The 21,868-nt window shown below is 43.7% G+C and overlaps 1 protein-coding gene across 5 annotated transcripts in view; it reads right to left on the bottom strand.

Annotated features, from left to right (window-relative positions):
• TEX14 (testis expressed 14, intercellular bridge forming factor) overlaps positions 1 to 21,868 on the bottom strand; it is a gene marked incomplete at its 5' end in the record, with an annotated part of 78,673 nt that overhangs the window by 15,343 nt on the left and 41,462 nt on the right. For 4 of the 5 annotated variants that reach the window (XM_082602853.1, XM_082602854.1, XM_082602855.1 and 1 more), the window contains 12 exons: positions 578 to 705; positions 1,221 to 1,283; positions 4,721 to 4,802; positions 7,391 to 7,457; positions 9,263 to 9,382; positions 10,469 to 10,569; positions 11,409 to 11,690; positions 12,560 to 12,648; positions 12,848 to 12,973; positions 15,291 to 15,397; positions 18,809 to 19,692; positions 21,085 to 21,220. In XM_082602853.1, coding sequence (XP_082458979.1) covers positions 578 to 705; positions 1,221 to 1,283; positions 4,721 to 4,802; positions 7,391 to 7,457; positions 9,263 to 9,382; positions 10,469 to 10,569; positions 11,409 to 11,690; positions 12,560 to 12,648; positions 12,848 to 12,973; positions 15,291 to 15,397; positions 18,809 to 19,692; positions 21,085 to 21,220 — 2,185 coding nt within the window. The remainder of the gene's footprint in view (positions 1 to 577; positions 706 to 1,220; positions 1,284 to 4,720; positions 4,803 to 7,390; positions 7,458 to 9,262; positions 9,383 to 10,468; positions 10,570 to 11,408; positions 11,691 to 12,559; positions 12,649 to 12,847; positions 12,974 to 15,290; positions 15,398 to 18,808; positions 19,693 to 21,084; positions 21,221 to 21,868) is intronic. The other variant, XM_082602857.1, reaches the window with a different exon arrangement.

The raw sequence follows: 21,868 nt of genomic DNA, 5'->3' as shown, positions 1-21,868 counted from the left end.
CAGTTAGTGTCTGAATCCTTTACATTATTTAAAAACAACAAAAAGAAGCCCCCACAAAACTCTATACCTGGAACAGGGATTTTCCAAATTGTCAATAACTGAAATAATCACTGATCACTGATGATAGTCTCTAAACTTGGGAGAGACTAAAGGGAGATTATCTGAACCACAAATATACTGGAAAAAAGGACACTAGAGAGAGGATATTTGATGCTGGCTGTATGCAGTTGCAGGACCCAGAACTATGTATGTTTAAGCACAAGGTCCTGTTTTAAGTTACAAACTCCAGAGAATCCAATGTATTTGCACTAAATTCAACAGTGCTTCAAGTACAAAGTAGACTCTGCATTTGCATGTCTCCATTGCTAGAGTTTAAAAATCTCCTTAGAGCTGGTTAATCACCACCACCACAGCTACCTGGCCGCCCATGGGATTATCCCCTTCAGCTCTGCCCTAAAGAAACCCCTCTGTACTGTGAGAAAACACTGTGGATCTGCTCCTGCAGCCTGGCTTCCCATAGCCAGCGAGGCAGGGGCTGTTAGTCCCTTTCCCAGAACATCCCCCTGCTAGTTATTACCTGGGCTGAGCGGAGTGCTGACACTAGTAGGTGCGTGGTTTATTTTGGGTGTTTTGCATGAGACTTCCTTAAAAGAACCGTCTTGTTCATAGGAGATACTAGACAGGTCTTGAATGTCTGTCAATGACCTAAAGAATTAAAAGCACAGAGTAATTGGGAGATGTTTACAAAAACCAAACACTATATTCCTAAGAGGTACTTTTTAAAGATGCTCTTCACAAAAATCTTTATTTGGCAAGTGGCCAAAATCAGAGAGTATCTTAGAATATCCATAAGATATCTATAAGATATGTAAGATATCTTAAAGAGAATATTAGAGAATATCTTGAAAAGAGATACTAACTTTAAACATATCTCAACAGCTAAAAATAAATTCCATAGGTGAAAGTCTATTTATGTGGCAAACAGATTTAATCTACCTCAAGTATAAACTTCTATTCTTCTTATCACCGTATTTCCTTGATTAAGATGCTATTAATTTAGATCACTCATCACAACAGTTTTTTGGTGAAAGAAGAAACAGGCTCACATTAAGTGTATACATAAAAATGGGAAGAACACAGACTCTTACAAACAAGGAAATACTATTCCCCTAAAACCAAGACTTTGCACAGAATCCTTAGGCAATTTTTGGTGGCCATACGTGTCTTTCTCTTTCATTTCCTTTGGTGACTCCTTTAATGTCTCCTCTTGTTCGTCTTCAGTACTGTAAGAGAGAAAGTGAGAAAATCATATAAATCCCCTGTCAGCAGAGTGCAATAATGTGGTACAAGGCACCGGTTACTGGCCCAGTGTCAGAGGCAGCTGGAAGGGCACTAAGCTCAAAGTGGGAAGTGAGGGTTCTGATCCTGGCTCTGCTACTGACTAGCCACATGTCCTCAGGGATGTCTGGGCCTCTGTTTCCTCTTCAGAGGCTGAATAAATACTCTCTAAGGGTCAGCCCATCTGAAATCAGCCAACGATGCTACTGGCTGAGCAAGCTCCTGAGGAAATCAACGGAGCATGGGAACTTTGTTATGGATGGATGCTGGAGCAAAGGGCACAGCCATGGGGCCTTACCAACTGTGAAACAGCTTCTTGGCATGGAGTATCAGGGGAGGCCAAGAGAGGCTTGTGCCAAAAAATGGCCAGAAAAGAATTCTGAAGACAAACTTGACCTGCTTCTACTTTAACCAATATTTAAGATTCATTTTCAATATTCAAACACAAACTATAAGCCAGATCCCATGCTAAATCCTTCCAAATGTTTCCACAGTTTTAATCTTTGCACAATCCTGTGAGACCAATGGTATACAGGAAAGAGCATGGATTTTGGACTGAGTTGTGACTATTAATTCTGTTCACTAAATATTTGTCTCTCCTGCTGAGCACAATGTAGGACAGTACTTTTTGGCCCTAATTTACATAAATGGCCATATGACTTGTTTTAACCAGTGAAATGCAAATGAAAGTGATGTGATTCACTTTGGGGCAGAAACTTTAAGAGCCTAGTGCACAAATCACCATGTTCCCTTTTTTCCTGCCCCAGTAAGAAAGGAAGCACAAATATGGAGTCTCCTCAGTGTGGATTTCCGATAAAAGGTAGTATAGCACAGAACACTCCTGGTGATGGAAATGGAGCATGAGCACAAAATAAGTTTCTGTTGTTTTAAGCCACTAATATCTGGGGGTTGTGTGTTACATAACATAATCTAGCCTATCCTAATGATATAGCTACTTACTAACTGTACAACCTAAGGAAAAAGCCCTCTGCTTTCTGTATTGACAAAATGAGAGGGTTGTTATATGAATAAATTTAACAAAACAGATTACCTGGCATATTGTCACTACTTAGGAAATACTAGCTATCATTATTATAGATAAGGAAATTGAGGCCCAGAAAGAGAAAGTAAATTGAATGCTATTGTACCAGGCACTTCGTCTCTATTATTAGTTTTTTAATTAATCTTTTTATTTTGAAATAACTGTATGTATATTCATATGCAGTTCTTTTTTTTTTTTTAATTTATGGCTGCATTGGGTCTTCGTTGCTGCGCGCTGGCTTTCTCTAGTTGCAGTGAGCGGGGGCTACTCCTCCTTGCGGTGCATGGGCTTCTCATTGCAGTGGCTTCTCTTGTTGCGGAGCACAGGCTCTAGAGCGCAGGCTCAGTAGTTGTGGCACACGGGCTTAGTTGCTCCGTGGCATGTGGGATCTTCCCAGACCAGGGCTCGAACCCGTGTCCCCTGCATTGGCAGGCAGATTCTTAACCACTGCACCACCAGGGAAGTCCACATGCAGTTTTAAGAAATACACTTTACCCAGCTTCCCTCAATGGTGACATCTTGCAAATCTAATGAGCAATATCATAACCAAGATATCGACCTTGATATGGTCAAGATACAGAACATTTCCACCACAAGGACCCCTCACGTTGCCCTTTTATAGCCATGTCCATTTCCCCCCCACTCCCATCTCTTTCTTAACCCCTAGAAACCACTCATTTATTCTTTATTTGTACAATTTTATCATTTCAAGAATGTTATAAATGTAGAATCATATAGTAAATAACTTTGCAGGGGTTGCTTTTTCCACTCAGCATAATTCTCTGGAGACTTATCCCAGTTGTTGCATGTACCAATAGTTCATTCTTTTTTATTGCTGAGGAGCATTCCATGGTATGGATGTACCACAGTCTATTAAACCATTCACTTGTTAGACAACATCTGGGTTTCCAGATTTTGGCTATTATGAATAAAGTTGCTATAAACATTCATGTATGTGTTGGGTTTTTTAAATATTTATTTATTTTTAAATAAATAAATTTTTTGGCTGCATCGGGTCTTAGTTGCAGCATGCAGGATCTTTCATTGCAGTGCAGGCTCTTCTTTGCAGTGTACGGGCTTCTCTCTAGTTGTGGCATGTGGTTTTTCTCTCTCTATTTGTGGTGTGCAGGCTCCAGAGTGTATGGGCTCTGTAGTTCGCAGCACGCGAGCTCTCTCATTGAGGCGCACAAGCTCAGTAGTTGTGGCACGTGGGCTTAGTTGTCCCGCCACATGTGGGATCTTAGTTCCCTGACCAGGGATGGAACCCATGTTCCCTGCGTTGGAAGGCGGATTCTTTACCACTGGACCACCAGTTAAGTCCCATGTATGTGCTTTCGTGTAAACGTAATTCTTCATTTCTCTGGGTAAATGCCCAGAGGTCATATTATTACTTTTAATCTCTATGTCAACATTCCCAGTAAGAATTCTTTTCTTTTTTGAATTTAGAATCTTCCATTTATTCAATAGAATTGAAAATATATTATTTAAGAGAGGTGAAAAAATAAAACTCAATGTTGTCTACAGAAACTTTCCTTAACCAGATGGAATTTCTCTTTTTCATTTGTAAAAGTAAAAAAAAACAAAGTAGCTTTTTCTTTCAAAAGTAGTATGCACCCATGGTGGAACATTCCAACAGCAAAGAAGGTTATAAGATAAAAAGCAAAACCTCTGGACTCTCTCTCCAGAGTTAACCACAGTATAGACTTCCAGAAATGTCAACACACTACAAGGATTATAGGTATCTCCCTTCCCTCTCATTTTTACACAGATGGTATTAAATTACATACACTGTTGTGCATTTTTTTCAATTAACAATATGTCCAGTGATGATTCTTATCTCTATTTTACAAATGGGGAGCTAGAAGAGAGGGGTTGAGAAATTTGACCAAGTTAGAAAAGCAGAGTCAGGATATGAATACAGATAACAACTCCTTTTCACGACCCCTCACAATTCTGCTGAACAAGTCCTAACAAAGCTAAGCTGCCCAAAGCTTACTGTTATAACATGGTGGCTATTATATTTGAAGAAGAGCAACATGTAAATATGGGGCATTACCATCAATTAACATTATTTCTAGGAGTCTGAAACTGTGAATAAAATAATAGCATAGGGAGCTTCCCTGGTGGCTCAGTGGTTGAGAGTCCGCCTGCCGATGCAGGGGACACGGGTTCGTGTCCCAGTCCGGGAAGATCCCACATGCCGTGGAGTGGCTAGGCCCGTGAGCCATGGCCGCTGAGCCTGTACGTCCGGAGCCTGGGCTCCGCAACGGGAGAGCCCACAACGGTGAGAGGCCCGCATACAGCAAAAAAAAAAAAAAAAAAAAAAAAAATAGTATATACCTTCGTATAGGTTGGAATTGAGACCTGGTCAAAATTTCAGCATTCTTTCCAAGGTTTTTTCTCATTTGGAACTTTTCTTCACCTGAAAGAATAAAGTACATGCATTTTTTAGTGTATTTTTGCCATCCCAGATTATTACTTTCATTCTCTAGAATTTTCCTTGGTCTGGTCCAGAATAAGAAATAATCTGCATAAACGAAGTGCTTACTAATTGGGTTTGGAGTGAGCACTGTAAAAGAGGTGTTTGCTCTGAAAGTTTATTTCCCTTGCTCAGAGGGGAGAACTATATTCTGACTCTCAGAATACAATCAAGCCATTTACTGCCCTTTCAGTTATAACTGCACAGTTATTTCTGGAGACAAATGTTGTTTTGTCTTTTCAGGAAGGCAAACTGACCTGGTTCCTGTCAACAGACACCAGGGGGCGTTGAAACCAAGAACTGTTTGTTCACTAAAGATTCCAAATAGAAAAGACCATGAGGGCTTCGCTGGTGGCGCAGTGGTTAAGAATCCGCCTGCCAATGCAGGGGACACGGGTTCGAGCCCTGGTCTGGGAAGACCCCCACATGCCACGGAGCAACTAAGCCCGTGCACCACAACTACTGAGCCCACGTGCCACAACTATGGAAGCCCGTGCGCCTAGAGCCCGTGCTCCGCAACAGTGAGAAGCCCGTGCACCACAAGAGTAGCCCCTGCTCGCCACAACTAGAGAAAAGCCTGTGTGCAGCAACAAAGACCCAATGCAGCCAAAAATAAATAAAATTAAATAAGTAAATGAAAATTAAAAAAAAAAAAAAGAAAAGACCAATGTTCTGGGCATTCCCAGAACATTAACTGTCTCTTGGTCACCAAACACCACTTAAAGAGTGGGGATGGGGTCTTGAGTACTAAGGAGCTAATTCAACTGTCTTCTGTTCTCGTTGGCCTCAAGCATCTGAAGTCACTCCTCCCCAACTCTCAGTAAGGCCTCTGGACACACGGGGCTAGTGTCCATTTTCCTTCCCACCATTACATAGCTCTGGTTTATAGAGAAGAGGACAGACAGACCAGCCTGCCCCGCTGACAAATGCTCATGATCCGCCTGCCATTCTTTAGGTCCAGGAGATAGTCTGGTAGGCAATGGGAGGCCCACTATAAAAGTGCCACCTTCAGCAGAAGCCAAGCTACTCTGAAACCCCAACAGTGGAGAAGCATAGGGGTTCTTCTTCTTTCCACCCCTTTTCAAATGCCTAGAAAGCGTAAACACCTGGAAAGCATAAATGAATTCCTAATAAGCACAATTTAGACCTGGAGGGGAACTTAGAGATTTTAGAGTCTAACTTTCTCCTTTACTTTACATGGGGGGAAAGTGGGGCCCTCAGGTGGAGTGACATGCCCAAGGTAATGCAGAAAAAAAAAATCAGTGGCAGAACTGGGCTTGGAACCCAGCATGTATGCAACTTTTACCACTGTTGTATTGCCTGGCATGGAGAGGATATATTGATATATCAGAGCCCTAGTGAAAAAAGGGGGAGGAGAAGGGCTAAAAGGAGGAAACAGAGTAGAAATCAGAGGCTGCTACATGTACTTTAGATGTTTGTATCCAACTAGCCCTGGTTTTCTGACCTGCCTGCCCCATAACTTCTCTATCCTACTCAACTCTCTTCCAAACACTAGTGAAGTGGCCATGTACAGGTCAGGCTCACACAGAAAGTGATCATGGGCAGAGGCTCCACAGAAAGAGCTGGGTGGCCAGAGACCCAGGTTTGGGAACTTTAAATACATATTGTCCTGAGAATTCAACTGTTCGTCTAAAAGCTTACAGCTTCTTAAAATACTTGTGCCTGTGACAGGGACCTGCATCAGGTTAGAGATGGCAGCTGGAGTATGCAGCAGGAGGAAGGGAGTGTGGTCGGAACCTAAACCCACCCAGCCCAGGTTCAGACTGTCGAGACACGACCCTGGACCGAGCTACATGGCTTGGTAGGTGGATAACCCTGGTTTTAAAAATGGATGGTTGCATACCTTAAAAGAGCAAAAGTGCACAATTTTTTAAATGCCTGTATCAGAACCTGTGGTTCACTTATATCTTGTCTTGTGTCACACCCCAGCTGCTGATCCAAGGTTAACTTCCCATGTAACAGGAAGCAGTTGCTAAGTTATATAGAACCCAAGGCCTCCCAAGGGAAGGATGTTACGTTGACTGTACTGTTGGCTACTATTAACCCTTTGCTAAGATGCCAAGCAACCAAAGGAAAATGATGGTGAAATGTCTGCCTTTTGGGGTAGAGAAGGACATGGAAACCTAGTTCTGGTTGTCACTGTGTCAATAACTAGCTGTGTGGCCTAGGTCAATCCCTCAGGTCAGCTCAGCAAAGATAACTGAACACCTGCTATGTGCCACAAAAGAGCCTGAAATCTAGGGAAAGAGACTACAGGGGGAAAATAGAAGAAGAAGCAACTGCTATAACGTATGCTCTAAGAATGCAAGGGGAGGTATAAATAACATGATGTATGGATGTCATGAGACTAGTGAGGGGCAGGGGAAATCACTGAGCCTAAGTTTTCTCATCTGTAAAATGAAAGGTCTGGAAGGTTATTTCTAAGGACCTTACCAGCTCTAAACATGTGTGATCTGACAGAAAGTAAAGATGAGGGACTCTCAAAGGAATCTGCCCTGAGGGCTTATTACCAGAGGCTTGAGGTTGGGCACAAGCATGTTGTATTCCTTCAAGGTCTTCTTCAGTGGGACTTGAGGTCTACAAAAGAATGAAAGAGCAAAGAAAGGAGGGTCACTGGAGGCAGACATATCATCAGAAGGTGGGGAGAGAATTTCTTGATGGTCTTAAACCTTGAAAATCTTCACAAGGTTCCTACATCTTCTGTAGAAAAAGAACAAACCTTCATCACAGACGTCAAGGACTTATTTGTACTGTGTTCTTCCTCAACAACAATCCCTCCCCCACCTCCCATTCTGAGGTGGAATCGGGTGACTTTTCCCTTCATCATCCCCTCCTCACCACAACCTTCCACAACCTTTGATCCCTGGGAGCTTTATCAGAAAAGCCAAACAAGGTAGGAAAAACGGCCCAGACTGCAAAGCTACTCTATGGGGTGAGAAGTCAGAACACTGGTTCCTTTGAGGGGAGGCAGGGAGTGGGAGGAAACACAAGGAGGTCTTTTGCGGGATCAAGAATGATCTATTTCTTGATTTGGGTGCTGGGTACATGAGTGTGTTCAGCGTGTAAAAGTTCACGAGCTGTACACTGAAGATGTATGTAGTCTTCTCTGTTATACTTTTTATATACATCTACATGTTACATGTATGTACATATGTATGCTACATGTATATACATATGTATGTATATATACTTTATAAATTTTTATTAAAGATTTTCTTAATGTCCCAGTCCACTGCAAAACCAAGAATGTTTAAAGGATTAATAATGGAAAATTGCTCTAATTGAGTTTTCAGAAGTGCCAACAAGTGGAAACTACGCTTTTTGATGCATCACTGAATTCTTCTTGTCAGTCAAATGTTGTGACTCACATGTACAATCCTCTCTTTCCTCTACCGTACCTTCCATATTGGTAAAAGAGCCTCAAAAAGTGGCAGGTTAGGGGACAGGTGAGGTGAAAATAACATAAGTAAATAAGAGAATCCAATAAGTTTCATCTTATAAATGAAAATACTCTGTACAAACAGCTTCTTGCAAAAGCTAGGCAGATCCCAGAGAAAGCCCTGTGTACTGGACAGCCTCACATTCACTGCTGACACTGTGCCTCTATTCCTGGCTCTCTCGCCACTAAACCTGGCCAGGCCAGGGCTAATTCCCTACCTCTGCGTTCGCCAGTTCTTCACACAGAGGAGTAACAGCAGGCTGCCTTCTCTTCCCCTCAGGAAGGATGTGTGAATTGGGTAACATGAAGGAAAGTGTTTTGAAAAAAGAAGGACAAAGTGCTGTACAAATGCAGGAGCCACAATTTTGGGAGAAATTGCTTACGACCTTCATTATAAAAAATCTTATTTTTCACATGTTTTTTCAAAACACACAAAAGCACTGATAAATTGACATTATATACTTTTATGTGTAAGCTATTTTTCTTAATAAAAATAATTTTAAAGGAATAAGGCAATAGAAAAGCTGAAGATGTACTTTATCCTGAACTGTAAATTTTTACCTCTAAGGGCTTCCCTGGCGGTGCAGTGGTTGAGAATCCGCCTGCCAATGCAAGGGACACAGGTTCGAGCCCTGGTCCGGGAAGATCCCACATGCCGTGGAGCAACTAATCCCGTGCACCACAACTACTGAGCCTGTGCTCTAGAGACCGCAAGCCACAACTACTGAGCCCACGTGCCACAACTACTGAAGACTGTGCGCCTAGAGCCCGTGCTCCGCAACAAGAGAAGCCACCGCAATGAGAAGCCCGCGCACGGTGATGAAGAGTAGCCCCCGCTCACCTCAACTAGAGAAAGCCCGCACGCAGCAACGAAGACCCAATGCAGCCAAAAATAAAAAACAAACAAACAAATAAATAAATGTATTAAAATAAATTTTTTTACCTCAAGAGGCAAGTCTCCTTGAGCAGTTGAGGAGTAAAAATATTCGTGGTCTGGAGTTAAAAATTCACCTGTTATGTCTTCAGAAGACTCTGGTGAACAAGTTGATTGCACGGACTGATCCTATTAATAAGGTAGGAAATCCCTTTTAAGTTGGTGTTTATTGTGAACAAATCCCTTTATAGCTGGAGGCAGTGCTAACGATGGAGTAGCAAAAATTACTCTGTGGTCGGGGTGACACTCTCTGAGACCTTCCTGCCTACTTGCACCTCTGGCCCTCCTTCCCCACAGTGAGCTGTGAACCCCCTGGAGCAAATGTGACAAATGACAGTCCTGAATCTCAACATCCTTACCTGCACAGTGAAAGTGGGGGGAGGCTGGGTGACGTTTTTGCTCTAAAATTCACAGGAAGAAAAAAGTCCCTAGACGACTCAAGGTGGGGACTGAATTTAAACACCCCGATCCTCAAGAGCCTAGATACAGTCCACGTGTTGGCGTTGTCCTCCAGGCTGAGGCTGCTCAGAACTGGGACTCCCTCAGGTATTCCCGTTTAAAGGCAAGTGAAGAAGCATGACTTTGGGGCTTTCCTGGTGGTGCAGTGGTTAAGAATCCGCCTGCCAATGCAGGGGACACAGGTTCGAGCCCTGGTCCGGGAAGATCCCACATGCCACGGAGCAGCTAAGCCCGTGCGCCACAACTACTGAGCCTGTGCTCTAGAGTCCGCAAGCCACAACTACTGAAGCCCACACGCCTAGAGCCTGTGCTCCTCAACAAGAGAAGTCACCGCACTGAGAAGCCCGCACACCGAAACGAAGAATAGCCCCCACTCTCGCCACAACTAGAGAAAGCCTGCGTGCAGCAACAAAGACCCAGCACAGCCAAAAATAAATACGTTAATTAATCAATTAATTAAGAAAAAAAAAGAGTTGGTCTTGTCTAGCCAACTTGATAGAAAGCTCAAGGGTCAGAGCTGAATATAACACTTGTCTGTGTTTTCCCCAAGCTCCAATATACACAATGCTTTGAGTTGAACTAACTCAAAAAGTATCAGGCAGGGAGGAAAGACTTCTTCTTTCATGTCAGAGACATGAGGGCACAGCTCCAACAAAAAAGAACTACTATAGATATTATTTCAATGTCATAATACATAACAACTCAGTTCTAGCAGGTCTTTGGGTTCAAGTTGGCTCTCCAGGCAGCATGACTTACGTTGTAAGACTTCTCAACAACCACAGGTGCATCAGAATTTTCTTCAAAGACTTCACTATGCTCTGGCTGCTCATTTTTTCTGGGGGGCAGGTGCCTGATACCTAATAATCATAACACAATCATTGTCATTTGGTGATATTCAAATGGCATGGACGGGGCAAAGGGTGGCGTGAGAGAAGAGATGTAGGCATATTCTGCCAAGGGTGGCTATGTTTCATATGTCAAATCAAAGTGGAGACTAGGCTAGTCTGGCCCCAGCACGTGGCCCTGGATCAGCCACCCTTTTGCTTACCCATTCAAGAGCGATGCTTGACAAGGAGCAGATTTTAAATACCAAAAAAATCCAAACCAATAGATTTTCTACCTAAGATAAATAATAATTTTAGATGTACCTTCCTTTGATTTGCAAACAACTGTGAAACGATATCCCATGCCCTGATTGCAAGCAAATTACCAGGTAGAAATACACAGTCTTCCGTTTTCACCTACAAATCTCTAAAAGTGATGACAGTAAATGTCATTTGTCTCTAGGTTCCTCAGGCATAGACTCTCTGAGAGCCAGTAGAATTTTTCTGGCTTAAAATGCAACGCAAAGAAGTGGGCAGTAGGGAGTGGCCTTCCACCAATGCCCTCAGGTAAAAGGTTCGATTCTTTGTGAGGTTAGACCCAGATCCAGGGTCAGTGCATGGAGATTATTTTACTTCCTTTGGACAAAGGAATCTGCTCCGGTAATAGAAAAACTCACGCACCTCTGGACTTCGTTACCTGTCTGAAGGACAGTGGGATTAGAAGGGTATGCTGCTTTTCCCTGGAATTCAGGATTCCCAGACAGGTAGGAAAGGAGAGAAGACCAAAGGAAACATTCTAGGAGGTTTACTTATGTTTGAGAGCTGACAACTTGCTAGAGCTCACCCACCCTGACTCGTCCCACTGAACTTACCGCTGAAGCTTCGAGGCCCTGGCTGTCTGCCACGCTGGTCACCGTCGCGGTCACTGCTGTCTGTTTTGTCACACTTGGTATTTCCTCCTGGCTCATCATTTTTCTTGGGATGCTCTACAGCTTGCCCCCAATCCACGTGTGCAGGGACCCTAATGGGGGGCTGCAGCAGGGGATCAGGCCTGTTTTCAGCCTCATTTTCTAAAGTCACACTACTCTGAGGATGCCAAGGAGGTCCTGCCAGCTGCCCAGTAGCTGCTTTCTCTGCCATTTCTTTCACCTCCGCTGGATGTAAGAGAAAGCAGCATTTAAAAGATCACTGTGAACGCTGGAAACAAAAGCTTTAGATTCTTAAAGAGTTATGTCAAATTTTATAGCTCATATGGTCCCAAGGATTGCTTTTTTGGAATTGCATCATCCTTAGCTTGGCCTGAAGCAGAGGAGAGGAGAGAATTGATGATAGAGTAAGGGAAAGGCAGGATTTCCGTTAGTTACAGTGCTTTTTGCTGAATTAGAGTAAAAAGTAACAGGAAACTTGTAGATGGACCTTCTTGCTATGAAGATTTTATAAGAAAATGACATCTGAAGCCCCTAGTCTGTAGAGACTAACGGAAGGAATTCTATTTGAGTTTGTCTAGCCTTTCTAGACCACACTGAGCTCATATTTTGGGAGGACATATGTATGTGTTCATGTGTGTTTTCACTCCAATTTTCTATACTTTTGCAATGTCACTTAGCATTAGTATCAAAAAACATAGATGCTGTATCCTTTTAAGCTTACAAGATTAAACTGATACAAAAGGATAATGCCCACAAAATATGTGAAAGTGACACTGCAAGCTCTCTACCTTAATAATGTTATATATTAAACATCTATATTGTGTATTTTTACATGTGTTATATAACATACATACACATATATATGTACACACATGTAGAATAGAAGTATTTCCTATATAGTATAGAAATGAATAAAGCACTTCTCTTCTGCAGTTTGTAATCAGAAAGGTCTTGCTTTTAAAATGGAATGATCTAAAAAGAAAAGAATATGGGAGAACAATGCAATACAGGCTGTGTACTTACAGATAACAACAAGGTTAGAAAGATACTTTAAATTTCATTTTGCTCAACAGAATCCATGACTTTATACTCACTTTTCCATTTTAAGTGTATCTCTCCAGCATCTTCATTATTTCTTGACTTTGTGTTATAGATTTTAGAAGACACAGATTCCATACTGATCCTGAATTGCACAGATTTGGGGGAAGAGGGCGAGTGGACACAGACACATCAGTTTGCTCAAGTTCCTGGCACAACCCCAAGCCCATCAGCCCACCTGAAGGACTGTCGCCTATTCTCTGAGCCATTCCTGAGATTGCACCGACTCCTACCCACCACCAAGAGGCACTAGACTACCCAACGTTCAGCCCACAAGGCTCTACCTGGAAGAGCCTCGGCCAGGGCTGGATGACATGAGTGGTCCCTGTGGGCGGCCTGGCACGGTGAGGAGTGCACCACTGAGCCGTGTCGTTCTGGTTCGGGCACTGGACTCTCTAGGCCTTCCCTGGCTAAGAAATAAAAGGAGTGGGTTAGAAGATCTCGAGATAGAAGACCCACAACTGAAACACAGCTGCACTAGACAGAATCCTGGTCCTTGGGCTGTAGCAGAGCCCTGCCACAATGCCACAGAACATAGGTGAAGGTTCAGTAGCTGTTCCTGCCCTTTGATCAGAATCCTCTGGTAACATGCACATCTGCATATCAGTGATAGCACAATAGCTAACATTTGTAAAGATGGTCTTGAGGCACCAGGGGCTCTGAAGAACATTCAGAGATCTTCAGCCTAGTTTCACCGAGTTCGAGACCATGTCCTGCCACTGGCTAGCTGTCTGACTTTGGCAAACTTCAATCTCTCTGGGCCAAGGTTTCCTCATCTGTAAAACAAGGGAGTTTCTTTTTCCTCTAAATATTCCATGACTATATATATGTTATCACCTATTAAACTAACTCTTTGAAAATGTGTGATCTATGGCATAGATGTGAATTCCCTTTTATCCAGAATACCCCACTCTCCCACTGGATCAGAGTGCAGAGACTGTTGAATTGGAAAGGTCACATCTAATCAGTTTCTTTGAAGAGCAGTTTGGCAATAGCTATCAAGAATCTTTAAAATGTTCAAACCCTCTGAGTTAGTAACTCTGCTTCTGGGAATCTATCAAGGACATAACCCAAAATGCAAAAAAAAATTTACTGACAAGTCACTGTAGCCCTATTCATAACAGGAAAACAAACAAAAAAAAGAATAAAACAACCTAAAATTCAACAATGTGGGAAATTCAACAATTTCAAAGTAAGTTTACAGGATGTTTTTAATAACAAGGGATAACCATGTTCTAATAGAAAGCAAAAACTCAGGATACAAAATTGCCTACATGTATATAATTACAATTTTTTTAAGCATACAAAAAGACTAGGTGGATTGGTAGCAAAGTATTAAACTTTTCTTTAGTCAGTTTTTTGTTCTCCTGGGGGAAGAGGGTGGAGCTGGGCAGGCGAAGCCACAACTACAGCTTTTGCTTTGTCATCCAGTGGCTATACCATCACCCTATCTGCCTCTGTCAATGATGTGACTGCTAAACTCTCTGATGCCAGTTAGGTGGTTCTTCAGTTAATTTCCTTTGTAAAGGTAAAATACACTAATCTAAAATGTCTGGGCATTTTCCTTGATTCTCCCTTAATGTACATATTTAACCAAAATGAATGGAACAGCAAATTTGTCATTAGTTTTAGCCACCACTGGGGGTAGGAACAAAATTTTCTTTCCAGGAGGACTGACTTCAAGCTGTGGATTAATGTTGCCATTTAACCACAGAAAAGGAAAACTAAATTGATATAATACTCTATCTTGAAAAACATTTATTGCTCCATTAATAATTCCTCCTATGCAGGGACTTCCCTGGTGGTCCGGTGGGTAAGACTCCGTGCTTCCAATGCAGGGGGCCTGGGTTCGATCCCTGATCGGGAACTAGATCCCGCGTGCATGCCACAGCTAAGAGTCCACATGCCACAACCAAGAGTTCTCATGCCGCAACTAAGTGTCCGCATTATGCAACTAAGAGTCCGCGTGCCGCAACTAAGACCCAGTGCAGCCAAGATAAATAAATAAATAAATAATTTAAAAAATAATAATAATTCCTCTTATGCAAAATAAAATTTGTTTTACCTAAGTTCTTAAAAACCCAGCGTACGCATACACTCTCCTTCCAGTGATTTGTGCCGACACCAATTCATTTTGTTGATCTGGCTAAAAATCAGAGGCCGCAAAGTAACAATGATACTGTTCAACCCCCTCCGTCTGTCTCCCAGAGTCAGTGACGCTTATTTTGAGCAACACTGGTTTTCACATAGTTTGGTTTCTGTAGCACTGGTGCGTGGAGTACTTGGCAATTCTTTCTATAAGAAAAACAATCTGGGGACTTCCCTGGTGGTCCAGTGGTTAAGAATCTGTGCTTCCAATGCAGGGGGTTCAAGTTCAGTACCTGGTTGGGGCACTAAGATCTCACATGCTGTGCGGTGCGACCCAAAAGAAAAAAAACAAGCCCCACAATCTGGGCAGTTTCAGAAAGGCAGGATGCTTTGCTTTTGACAACTGATGAGCTCTGTCTGGCTAACCTGCCAGCCACTTGATGTCCCCTGCAAGTCTCCATTATACCACTATTCTCACTTATGCAATGGAGAGAACTTGCCAAGATCTGTTTCTGGGTTACTGTGCCTCATCTCTCACAATCTCTTTGTCACTAGACATATGAAGACCATTAAGTGGCCTCAGGGTCACATGGGAGTCTAAAGACATGGTGACACAGAGAACAATACATGTGAACCCACCTGCTGGTATTTTGGTTCCTGTTTCTTTCCACACTGTCCTTGGCTCCGTGAGTGGGCTGAAACTGTTCACCTCTGCTCTGTGTCCCAGGACCACAAGGAGATGGCAGCTTAAAAATCAGGAGACACGTTTCAGTGCTTTGATGAAGGAACTCCTCTTCCCCTCACTCTCACATTCTATATATATATATATATATTTTTTTTTTTTTTTTTTGGCTGTTTTGGGTCTTCGTTGCTGTGTGCGGCCTTTCTCTGGTTGCTGTGAGCGGGGGCTACTCTTCGTTGCGGTGCACGGGCTTCTCACTGTGGTGGCTTCTCTTGTTGTGGAGCATGGGTTCTAGGCATGTGGGCTTCAGTAGTTGTGGCACGCACGGGCTTAGCTGCTCCGTGGCATGTGGGATCTTCCCGGACCAGGGCTCGAACCCGTGTCCCCTGCATTGGCAGGCAGATTCTTAACCACTGTGCCACCAGGGAAGTCCCTTCACATTCTATTTTTAAAGGCAGTCTCGCTAAGTGTGTAGAACTATCCAGACCTCTCAAGACAATTTCATTTTGCATGTTTCACATCTAGTAACGTATCTCTTAGCTGGAGGCCTCTACATAGAAATGTTGGTCCCCAAGACTCCAGGCTAAACAGGGCACAAGTGGAGAAGGAGCAGACAAAATAGACATCAAAAATCCCCAAACTTGGACTTCTCTGGTGGCTCAGTGGTTAAGGATCTGCCTGCCAATGCAGGGGACACGGGTTCGAGCCCTGGTCCGGGAGGATCCCACATGCCATGGAGCAGCCAAGCCCGTGTGCCACAACTGCCAAGCCTGCGCTCTGGAGCCCACGTGCCACAACCACTGAGCCCGAACGCCACAAATACCGAAGCCCGTGCGCCTAGAGCCCGTGCTCCGCAACAAGACACCACAATTAGAAGCCCACACACCACAGTGAAGGGTAGCCCCTGCTCGCCGCAACTAGAGAAAGCCCGCACACAGCAACGAAGACCCAACGCAGCCAAAAATAAAAATACATACATACATACATAAATTTATTTTTTTTTAAATCCCAAAACTTTCCCCTATATTAAGGCAGCAGGTTTTGTGGCAGGAGCCCCAGGCTCTGGGTTCTAGTCTGATCTTTGCTCAGACTAACCTAAGAGAGCCTTATGTTTCAGTTTCCTCATCCATAAAACAGGGACAATAATATCTACCTAAATTCACCAGGGGGATGCTATGAAAATAAAACACAACAACAAAAAAAGGCCACAATACTTTGGAAATAGTAGAAGCAAAATAAATGCAAGCCTATGCCCTTGATCCAAAAGAAAGACTTTGCGATCTGCTTACTCCAGTTTTAACAAACTTAGTTAATTATATTTCCTAACCTATTAAGGCAACAAATGTGAGATTTGGGGATGGCAGCAAGATGCCTAAAGGTGAGAAGATACATAAAAACGATCATAATCTCTCTGGAATATGACCTCCAGAGGCTCTCATGGGGTGGCAGCATTGTATCATGGAACACCACAATAACAGCTGTTCAGAAAAGTGTCACGGTCACCAAGGAAAGGCCAGGATGTATTTAGAATATATCCAAAGTAGGTATTTAGAATGGGAAGGGAAGTTTGTAATGTTTTCATTCAGTATGATTAAACATGTGAGAATGGAGAAATTAAAAGAATGAATTTCACTTGTCTGAAAAAATCATTTCGGTGAACATGCCTTACTCCTTGATTACGCTAGAAAGCCAGGGTGCGCTTTTTAAAGAACAACTGAAATATGGTGAAAGTGTTTTCCGCACGGGCTCATGTACTACTAGGTGGCTTCCAACAACGGCTGTCCTCCGTCCCGTCCCTCCCTGCCGCTTGGGAGCTGGGATCTACTTCCCTCCCCTTGAATCTGTGCTGCCTTCATGACTTTGGCCAAAGGAAAAGCAGCAGAAGTAACACTGTCCTAGCTTTTAAGAGGCCTGTGGCCGCCTCAGCTTTCACTTGGGAAGCCAGCTGCCGTGCTGCAGAGAAGCTGGGGTGAATGAGAAGCCAAGCGCGCGAGAGGCCATCCGGGGGAGCCTAAGGCACCAGACAGGGAAGTGAAGCCTTCTTGGGTCTTCCTGCCCAGCCCAGCCTCCAGCTGAATGCAGTCGAGGGGGTGATCCCAGCCGATGCCACGTGGAAGAACCACTCAGTTAAGCCCTGTCATATTCCTGACCCACAGAAGTATGAGAAATAATAAAAACATTGTGATTTTAAGTCACTAAGTTTGGGCTTTTGTTGTTGTCGGACAGCAATAGGTAACCAAGGCACAGTATACAATAAAAGTTATTTCTAATGGTTTTCTAGCAAACTCTAACTTCCAGTAGAAACAGAAAAATTAAGAATCTAAGTAAATTCTTTGTGCCTCCTCTTTACATAAAAACAAATGCCAAGGCTTTTCCAAATGTTCTAAGTGAGGACTGAAGCCTCACTGAAATTCAGCAAGGAACAGTGCAACAGCCCTAGACTGGGAGTCAGAAACCTGCCCCTGACCAGCTGTGGGCCTTGGCAGTAGCGGGGGTTAAGTGGGAGTCGTCTGCCCTGTGCAGGCCTAAGCGGGTGCACTGCAGGTGGAGGATTTTAAAACAATAATAAAACTCACCAAAAGCCTGCTTTTTATTACCATGTGCCAGCAACTCTAAACAATTTTAGTAATAAGATCTTCCTTCCAATGGTGCTGACCTCTCCTACTCCACCCCGCTCTCAGCCACACCAGTGGATCTTGGAAGGTTTAAGTCTCTGAGCTTGAGCTTCACACTCTGTAAAAGGATGGGCTCAATCCACCTCTAAAATTCTGATTCAAGAGGCAGCCAGCTCTGCATGTGTGAACTTGTTCAAATTCATTCGTTTAGTCCTTCCCTCAATGACTGTTTATCAAGTACCTTCTGCGTGCTAGGCCCCCTTCTAGGTGTGGGGACACAGCATGAGTAAGACCTGCCCTTAAGAAGCTCATGGAGGAACCACTTGAAGAGAAACCCATGGTTTCTCACATCCTCTGAGGCATCTTCTTTGACTATCGAGTCCCTCTGTTCCCCACTGGTGTCTGAGATACTCACAGTACAGCTTGTGGTTCATTCATCATAATATCCCAGGGTCTAATAAATAGCCTCTTGCTCTATAAATGTTTGTTGAATGAGTGAATGAATGAATTAAAAAGCAATTTAGAATGGGGATTAATACCTGCCCAAGATACCATATTTGGTGAGCTGAACTATATAAAAGTGTCAATACTTGATTTTTTTAACCTATAAAACAATTTCACATGGTTCAAACTTCTCTGAATTTACAGAGAAAGACATGGGCTGTGTGCTGGGTTTGGAACAGGAGGTGAAGAGTTATCTATCTTGGAATTCCAACCTAGAGGCCTTACTTCCCAAAGCCAAGAGGACCCCACTGTGCGTTGGCTGTGCAGACGTCAGTCCTTGCTTGCAGGTTAGGGGCAACGCTGAACCCGGCTCCAGAGCCTGCTGATGCTGCCCTGCTCCCACTTCTCAGCCTTACCTGTTGGCCCTTCTCCGACTGATCCCTAGTGCTTTCTTCAGGGACTTGGGGGAAAGGGGTGAAAGGTGTCCAGCCACAGCTGCTTCTTTTCTTGGACCTTTTGCCAAAATGTCCTCCTTGGAAGTCTCTCATTGCTCTTGGAGACTTTGCTAGGGTCGGGCAGTTGCCCTCAGTGTCCGGCTGCAGGTCTCCTGGCAGCTGCATGGCAGGAGGCATATAGCTTGAAGATGGGGGGCCCATGGTTGAATGTGAGTCATAGCGGCTTGCAAACCCTCTTGAGGAAGCCCACAGAAACCAGCCCTCCTGCTCCTTCTGTATCATCTCAAGCTTATCTATTTTCTGTTGAATATTCCTCAGCATATTGGCATTCTGGTGCAGAAAGGTCTGTGAAATCTTTAGATTCAGCACACACTTACTGATGTACTGCTCGGTCAGGGACCTGTTGCTCACGTTGCCCTTGGCTCCTCTGGCTGGCTCAGGCAGGCTGGGTGAGCTACGTGAACTATTCTGCCAGCCCCAGTCCTCAAAGGAGAGCTCCGTGTCAGCTTCTGAAGAGCTGTTGTCCTCGTGGCAAAACCAGCACAACGCCTCTCTCTCCATCTCTTCCGACTCTTCTTCCAGGGACTTCAGCTCTTCTACCTGGTTTTGTCTGGCCCCCTCAAGAGATGAACCAGTTCCTGGGGGCTCTTCCTCTTTGTCATCGCCCATGTCCAGGCAGCCTGAGTAGATTTCGTTGACTTCGAAGCTGCAGAGGCTTGCCTGAGAAGCAGCATCTTGGTTCTGTGTCTCCTGGGCCTCCAGACTTGGGTCTGGGACCGGAGGCTCTGGTGTTGCTTTCTCGGTGGGAGTGGAGTGACGCCTTGGTGAATGAAGCTGACCACCTGCTGAAAAGAGTAGCAACATGCAGCTGATTAAAGTGATTGCAGCAGCTCAGCAGCCTTGGCTTGTTGTTCAAGCAGCATGAGAACACAGAAAAAAGCTTTTTATCTTCCCACTCGCTTTCCAGTTAGGAAGACTACCAGATACACACACAGAGGATGAGAGGGTATTTCTAACTAGTTTGACGTGGGTTGAGATAGAAAATTTGGGGGACTTCCCTGGTGGCCAAGTGGTTAAGACTGGGTGCTCCCAATGCAGGGGGCCCGGGTTCGATCCCTGGTCAGGGAACTAGATCCCACATGCATGCTGCAAGTAAGGAGTCCACCTGCCACAACTAAGGAGCCCACCTGTTGCATCTAAGACCCAGTGCAACCAAATAAATAAATAAATATATATATATATATATATATATATATATGTAAGAGAAAAAAAAAGAAAATTTGGGAAGGATCAAACCCAGGAGGAAATGTTCTAAGCTTAAGTTATAGTATGTTCAAAACACGCATAACTTCAGGACAAGCAAATGACAGGCCCCTGAATCTTAGGACTAAATTCATACTTTACACAAAAGGTGTTTGAATATTCATGTCAATTCAAGTTGTGCTCTTTGTGAGCATCTGATCAAAGAAGCTGAGACAATGCCCAAGAAGCCACTGCACTGAGAGAGATAATACCTCAAAAAATAACTCCAGGACTGACTACCCACCACCCCTGGTTGATGGTGTAGAGCTTGCAGAGAACGGGTCGAAGGAGCCAAGGTAGTAAGAGCTTGGAGGGCCGTTCTGGAGGCTTCCAGGCTTGTCCAAAGAGTCAGAGAAGAGTCACTTGGCCAGAATCCAAAGGCCTATGCTCCAGCTGCGTAATAAACCTGGAATTGTGAGCAAGCCACAACCTCTCTGAACCTTAGTTTTCGCATCTGGAATATGAGGGCATCAAGCCAGGTGATTGCAAGGTCCTTTCCAGCTCAGAGCTCTAAGGTTTCCAAGTATACTAAAAAGCAGTAAGGCTTTAGAAAAAAGGTTGGAAGGAAACACCAAAATGTTAACAAATTATTTCTGATGAATTGAAATGTTAAGTAATCTTCTTTGTATTGTTTAGAATTTTCTATAATGAGCAGGTAATAGTTTTAAATTTTAAAAATCACCATTTTTATTTGTGAAACAATTAAATACATTCCTAAATCATACTAGAAAGAAACAGATTGTTACTGCACAGCTCTGGATCCAATCAAGGTGTATATGGAGCCCAAAAAGTTTAACTTAATAATTTTAAGGATCTTGATTTTTCCCTAAGGCATCCATCTTTCCCAGTATAAGTTATGAGTATAGTTTGGAGGAGTTGATTAGTTGCAGCTCTCAGAACACATTCATGTCAAAACCTGTGGGTTAAGGCCATACCTGTTTCCTTCAGCTCTTTTATTTGCAATGGATGTTCTGAAGTCACTCCTAAACAGACATTGACATCAGGATGGAGTTCATATCTCTGCACCCTGGGACTCACAGTTGGCTGAGTTCTCTGGGCTCCAATAAAATCCTGTAACAAGGGGAGTACCGGCAAGGACATGTCTGCAATCATCTGAATGTCACTGGTGTTTTAGAAACATATCTAGGTGTCAAATAAACCCCATTACCCCTGTTGGGTAGACTGACTATAGTCCTGATAAACGAATTAACTGTTAATTACCAATATTTAAAAAGTAATAACAGGGACTTCCCTGGTGGCACAGTGATTAAGAATCTGCCTGCCAATGCAGGGGACACGGGTTCAATCCCTGGTCTGGCAAGATCCCACATGCCACGGAGCAACTGAGCCCGTGCACCACAACTACTGAGCCGGCGCTCTAGAGCCCGTGAGTCACAACTACTGAGCCCGTGTGCCACAACTACTGAAGCCCGTGCCCCTAGAGCCCGTGCTCCCCAACAAGAGAAGCCACCGCAGTGAGAAGCCCGCTCACCGCAACGAACAGTAGCCCCCACTCGCCACAACTAGAGAAAGCCCGCGTGCAGCAACAAAGACCCAATGCATCCAAAAATACAAAAAAAATAACAAAATAAATTTTTAAGAAAAGTAATAACAGTAGCTGTCATTCATTGAATCACACTGTGTGCCTACAGGGTGTCCCTTTTACGTACTGACTCTCCACAGCCTCCCTCCACAATTCCCTGCTGCCCTCACCAAGTT

Source organism: Mesoplodon mirus, assembly GCF_964341445.2.
Source record: "Mesoplodon mirus genome assembly, chromosome: 18".
NCBI classification, from domain to species: Eukaryota; Metazoa; Chordata; class Mammalia; order Artiodactyla; family Ziphiidae; genus Mesoplodon; species Mesoplodon mirus.
The sequence above is the reverse complement of the archived record's forward strand: the minus strand, read 5'-3'. Positions and strand labels throughout refer to the sequence as shown.